Source organism: Acartia tonsa, chromosome 14 (assembly GCF_053477335.1).
Source record: "Acartia tonsa isolate MP-2025a chromosome 14, ASM5347733v1, whole genome shotgun sequence".
Classification (NCBI taxonomy): Eukaryota; Metazoa; Arthropoda; class Copepoda; order Calanoida; family Acartiidae; genus Acartia; species Acartia tonsa.
Window position 1 is genome coordinate 4,868,610 of NC_137273.1, and position 6,000 is coordinate 4,874,609.

Sequence of the window (6,000 nt, forward strand, 5' to 3'; positions counted from 1 at the left end):
TTTATTTTTTTACCCCTGCATGTTAACAGTTTTTAACCAAAAAATGTATAAAAACACTTTCCTTGGCTTCTATTAAAGATAGACGGCTAAATTTGTTGTGAAGATTCTTATTTTGTTTAGGTTCGTGAAAGAAATGAAAAACTGTCAGCGCAATTATTCGAGCTTCAAGTGTCTAAAGATAATCTAAGGTGAGGACTTCTCTGAAAAGCATAAATACAAGAACTCGGCATTTTTAAATTTGTGACAGTGTCATGTGTGACGTCATGAAAATACGTCTAAAAAGGAAGGATGAGAGGAGAAGTAGGAAATGAAAAGGATAATAGACGTATTTTTATGACGTCACTTTACGCTATCTCTTAAATTTTAATATTCTCAGTTGTAGCGCATCAGCTCGTCGTTGGGGAATAGATTGGTTCCAAATTCGGGCAAAAACCGCGTCATAACTTAAGACGTTACAAATTGTGATTACTGTCATTTTCGCAAGAATTGGGGTAATGCCTTATCCCATACAAAGTTAGGACGTCTAGAAAGGTCGTGCAATTAAAGGGTTGGTTGTCCGCTTACAGTAGGATGTGCTTGGTCCCCAAAGTTGTTGAGTCAACGAACAAGAAAATGTTGTCATAAAACTTTGGGGACTAGAGTGTAAAAAACAGCCTATTGTCTCTTCTCTCTCTGGATGATATTTGTGTTCTTATTTTAGTCGAGATATGGAAGAATTAAAGAAGCAGGATAAACGCAGACAACAAATTATTGACCAGGTAAAATGCGCCATGCTGACGTACCAACATTTTGGACTGACAGATCAATATATCTCTGTTATAGGTGCTTTCACACAAAAATCCCTGATAAAACCCGTTCTTTTGTAATAAGCTGAAAATAAAGGAGGAGGGGGGGGAGTCCTATGAGTAAACCATGCAGGGGGCTTTAACCAGTCGATGCCTTAACCTTTTGAGATTACCCAGTACGCTCAACTTTGACTTTGAGGGAACTGAGGTGGGTTCTTAAAAAACCTTACCCCACTGAACTTTGGAACACTCAATTGCTCCCTTGTTTTCCCATTTTTTTGGAACATCAAATGAGGTAAATGTGATTCTCATTCTTAAAAAAAAAATCAATTGAGAAAAAAAGTAGGGCAAAATAATGTTCCAAAGAGTGTTCCCTAGTTCAGTGGATTAAGTTGGGTAGCCATAATTAAATTTGGAATATTTTTTTTAATTCAGAGATTTTTCAAATTTTCAAATATCTAAATTAAGCATAAAAAAACATGTCTAAAAAAACAAATACCAACAAAGACAAAACAAATTTTAATTTTAATTCAAATAAAACTTGGCACCCCGTTTTGTCGCCATTTTGTATAGGCTTATACCTAAAATGAGAGGACAATTTTTCTCAGCAATTTGTTCCCTTTTTTAAGAGCGATTTTTTTTTGGAGTCAATTGTAAGCAGATAATTCCTTTTACTTTGATTTATTAGTTTTAATTTTTAAAAAAATTACAATGTGAAGCTGTGTTTAAGCTTGGGATTTTTTGTCAAGTAATTTTTGGTCCCAAAAAAGTGGTCTAGGGGGGAAAATTTATCCTCACTCAAAAATCATTTTGGAACATTATAACCAGTGGGTTAAAAGTTTTTTAAGAATCAATATTACCAATTTTTTTATTTGCCCCACTGGTTATAATGTTCCAAACTGATTTTAGTGGGGTAAATGTTTTTTAAGAACCCACCTCAGGCCAGAAAAGAATGTACTTTAAATCGAAGAGGTTGAGAAAGGAGGGGGGTTGCTGATAATGGCCTAAATACATATATTTTTGAATACATTTTTTTTGATTCATTTTCCATATCAGATTATTGAAATTGAAATTTTAAGGATCAAATATTTTCGAAATCAAATTTAAAACAAGGATATCAACATTCATAAGTCTAGAAGAAATTTTAAAATCTATTACATAGAGCTATATCGTAATAGGAATCACAATTTCAAAAAAAAGTTAGTTGAAAAGAGTGACCTATAATGCTATGATTTCAGAAATGTTGCTTCTTGAACGGTTGAAATAGAGAGAACGATTCTAACGTTCAGACTTATTTACGGACAAAAAGGACCCCTAAATGTTGAAAATCTTTGCTTTTAATAATATACTTTTTGTTTTAGTTGAAAGTTGAAAAAGAATGGTTGGTTTCTAAAGAGAAACAAAATAAGGTAATAGTTATTTCTTTCATCGTATTATAAACGGCTTTCCGCGGATATAGAATGTACAATTATAAGATTAAAACCAGTTGAAAGTTGAAAAAGAATGGTTGGTTTCTAAAGAGAAACAAAATAAGGTAATAGTTATTTCTTTCATCGTATTATAAACGGCTTTCCGCGGATATAGAATGTACAATTATAAGATTCAAACCAGTTTTTTAGCCCCGAGGTGACGAAGGCACGGGCTAAAAAAACTGGTTTTAATCTTATGATTGTACATTTTTATATTCGTAGAAAGCTGGATATAATACGATGCTAGACATAGTTTTTTTCGTATGGATGAGAACCGGTTCCTATACACCGGATTCGAAGGAATACGAGAAATATCATTTTTATCTCTCTATCTATAATACTAATCTTTTATCTATCTACCTATCAATCCATCCAGAATAATTCCAGATATATAGAAATTTGCAGAATAAATAGAGAACAATTTTATATTTTTCAATTTTTTTCTATCTATCTATCTTTTTATTTTTCTATCCATCTAGCTATAAATCTGTCTATATATCTATTTATATAGCTTGCTAGTTGTCTGTAGAAAGATAAAAAGCACATTTTCTTCTATCTATCAATCTATTTTCTATTTATCTACCTATCTTACTATTTATCTATCTAGATAAGTGCAATAACATAAAAGTGATTAGTCTTCAATCTATCTATTCATTAACTCTACCTGATACTTAATTATCTTTCTATTTATTGAAAACAATTAAATATTTATCTATCTATTTCAACCTCTCACTTATCCATCTATTTTACTGTTTTTCTACCTGGCAAGGTATATGTAATTGAAAGCTAAGAGATGAATAGTCTTTAATTTATCTATCTAACTCACTCTCAAATTATATATCTTTCTATCTATCTATTTATCTATTTAGGGGGGTGCCACGGCAGAAGAAGTAGAAAGATTAAGAGATGAGCTCAAACAAGAAAAAGAAAAGGTAAATAATTAAATAGTTGACCACTGAAACTTAGGGATCATTAGGGAAAAGACAATGGGTAAATCAAGTTTTAATTAAATAAACCCAAAGATTTAACGCCTATAAATGCGGGAGTGTCGTTATAAAGTATTAGGTATTTATATGATAAACAGTCCGATGTGCTCTAACCTAATATAATATGCTATTTCTAAATTCTGAATGAAAAAATTACAAAAAGTCAAGAAAATTTTATTATTAATTCTTTTAAATTCTTTAAAAATGTGTTATTACTTCTAGAAACCCATATCTACGTATAATCATAATTTCAGGTTACAAATTTGCTGACCTGGAAAGACCAGTTGGCCCTGAAGAACAAGGACCTTCAAATGGAGAACAAAAAGTAAGTTTTTTTTTCTAAAATTAATTGTAAATCAATAAATCCTCTAAAAAAAATTCAAACTTTTTTCCAAACGAACAACACGAAACTTTACTCGATATATATAAATATTTCTAGTTTCTAGCTACTCTATAATTCACTATATCTGTCCGTCCGTCAGTTAGTCGGTCCGTAAGGCTATGGTGGAAATGTGATTTTCAGAGATGCCATAGAAGGCTGAAACTTCTTGTCAACATTCCCATCAAAATCGAGCATAATTAAATAAAAAAAATATATTGCAGTCGGACTGTTATTTAGCAGGTTTTGGCCTATTTTTAAATTAATCTTGTTATAGATTACAATCTCGTGCCGATGACCTGGAGGCACTGATGAATGATGAAGTTACAGACATCAATGAACTTCTCACTGTTATCAATAATATTCAGGTAGATACATTATACGCCTCCAGGGGCATTCAACTCAAGGTGGGTGGGAGAAAGGTCACACCTTCTACATTCAATTATAGTTTCGAAACAAAAATCGAAGAAATTTTTTTTGGTGGGGGGTAATTTTTTCTATGGCAATTTCTCTTGGGAGGTTGGTTTAGCCTCCCCCATGACCTATATTAAGCTACAGTGTAAAGGAGAACCATATTGATTCAGCGGTTAACGAGATCCTTTGCCACAGACACACACACAGAGGTGAACCATATCGGTTGAGCGGTTACCGAGATCCTTCGGTACAGACAAATAGACAGACACACATCCTGTTACTTTATTATACAAAATATTACTTTTAGGGATCTGGTGGCTCCGCCCAACAGTTCTTGGATCCAGCTAAACTTAAAAGAAGAAATTATTAAAGAAAATTTGTAAAAGTTTATATTTTTTATTGTAAATAACCTGTACAGAGTTTTTTATATTTTTTTTTTATTCTCACAGAAAGTATTTTTTCTGGGTTTTCCTATAAAAATATCAAAGTATTTAAAGATAACTATTTTTTACATGTAATATTTTCGCCTTGTATAATGACAACTTTATCTGAGTTTAAAAGTAAAAAAAGAGTATTTTCTTGAAATTGTTAATAGTCATTTATCGCATTGTATAATAGACAGCTTTCCGTGGATATTAAATTAGAAAATTATGAAATTAAAATCAGATTGTTAGTCTTGGTGGGCCGAATTTCCGAGGCAACAAAACTGGTATTAATATTATGATATTTATTTTATTATTTGTGGAAAATTGTTTGTAATACAATGCTATAATCTTTCAGTATTTTTTAGAGAACCGGTTTTTATCCAGTGGATATTAATCGGTTTCGAAGCAATACCTGAAAATATTTTGAATCGCCTATTCACCAATCAATGAGTTTGTATATTCTTGTCATCAGTTATAGCTTTTTTTTGTATTTATAATAATTTTTTTCCAGTATGGCGCCGAATCTGAACGATTTTCGCTACAATAAAACCGTCATACTGTAAAAATTGGTTTATTTTTTCGCATATTATCCTTAAAGTTGTGTGGCACTATTTAGTCAAATGCGCCTATTAGGTCAAACTGTTCTTAATAATGACCAAATGTATTGATGAAATGTTCATAATTAAGAACAGTTTGGCATAATAAGCGCATTTTACTAAACGGTAACACACAACTTATTGAAAAAAATGACCCATTATTTCGTATTATGTCGTATTATAGAGAATTTTCCACAAAAAAATGAAACACAATTTATAGAATAAAACTAGGGTTGGGCCGGATACTTTTTTTGCTGGATACCGGATATCCGGCCGGATTACCGGTTATCGGGCGTCAAAAATCAGCCGAATATCATGTAACCGGATAGTTTTAATTTCCAGTATCCGGCCGGATATTGAAAATCACCGGATATCCGGCTGGATAACCGGCCAGACCGGATATCCGGCCCAACCCTAAATAAAACCCTGTTTTGTTGTCCCAAGCCAAAAAAATGGAATAAATCTTTAATGTATTCATTTTACTACCCGCGGAAAATCATCTGTAATAAGATGCGATAGCAACTAAATTATTTTCTTTCTCAATATCATTTTAGTTCACATACCTATAGCATTTTCCACATATTTATAGATTATTTTCATAATTTTTTACTAAGTCAATTTATTTTTTGATCTCTATTCATTTTTTTTGCATACGAGTTTTTGAAAATTAGAAGAAGGAATTTTTAAATTTTTTTTTTTTATATATTCAATTTCAATTAAAAATAAGGAGGGGGTTCTGTGGGTTCATGAATGATTTAAGGGAAAGCACCACTAATACTAGTAACAACATTTCTCGTATTCATTCGAATCCGGTGGATAGGAACCGGTTCTCATCCATACGAAAAAACTATGTCTAGCTTCGTATTATATCCAGCTTTCTACGAATATAGAAATGTACAATCATAAGATTAAAACCAGTTTTTTAGCCGGTGCCTTCGGCACCTTG

General features: G+C 31.9%; 1 protein-coding gene across 2 annotated transcripts in view; it reads left to right on the plus strand.

Annotated features, from left to right (window-relative positions):
- Positions 1-4,593, plus strand: part of LOC145306430 (uncharacterized) — a 44,145-nt gene extending 39,552 nt beyond the window's left edge. Inside the window, exons 12-18 of one of the 2 annotated variants that reach the window (XM_080148525.1) lie at positions 121-188; positions 701-758; positions 2,272-2,319; positions 3,124-3,186; positions 3,495-3,565; positions 3,897-3,987; positions 4,341-4,593. In XM_080148525.1, the coding sequence (XP_080004651.1) occupies positions 121-188; positions 701-758; positions 2,272-2,319; positions 3,124-3,186; positions 3,495-3,565; positions 3,897-3,987; positions 4,341-4,403 (462 nt within the window). In that variant the 3' untranslated portion in view covers positions 4,404-4,593. Of the gene's footprint in view, positions 1-120; positions 189-700; positions 759-2,146; positions 2,195-2,271; positions 2,320-3,123; positions 3,187-3,494; positions 3,566-3,896; positions 3,988-4,340 lie in introns of both variants that reach the window. The other variant, XM_080148526.1, reaches the window with a different exon arrangement.
- The last annotated feature ends 1,407 nt before the right edge of the window (positions 4,594-6,000 follow it).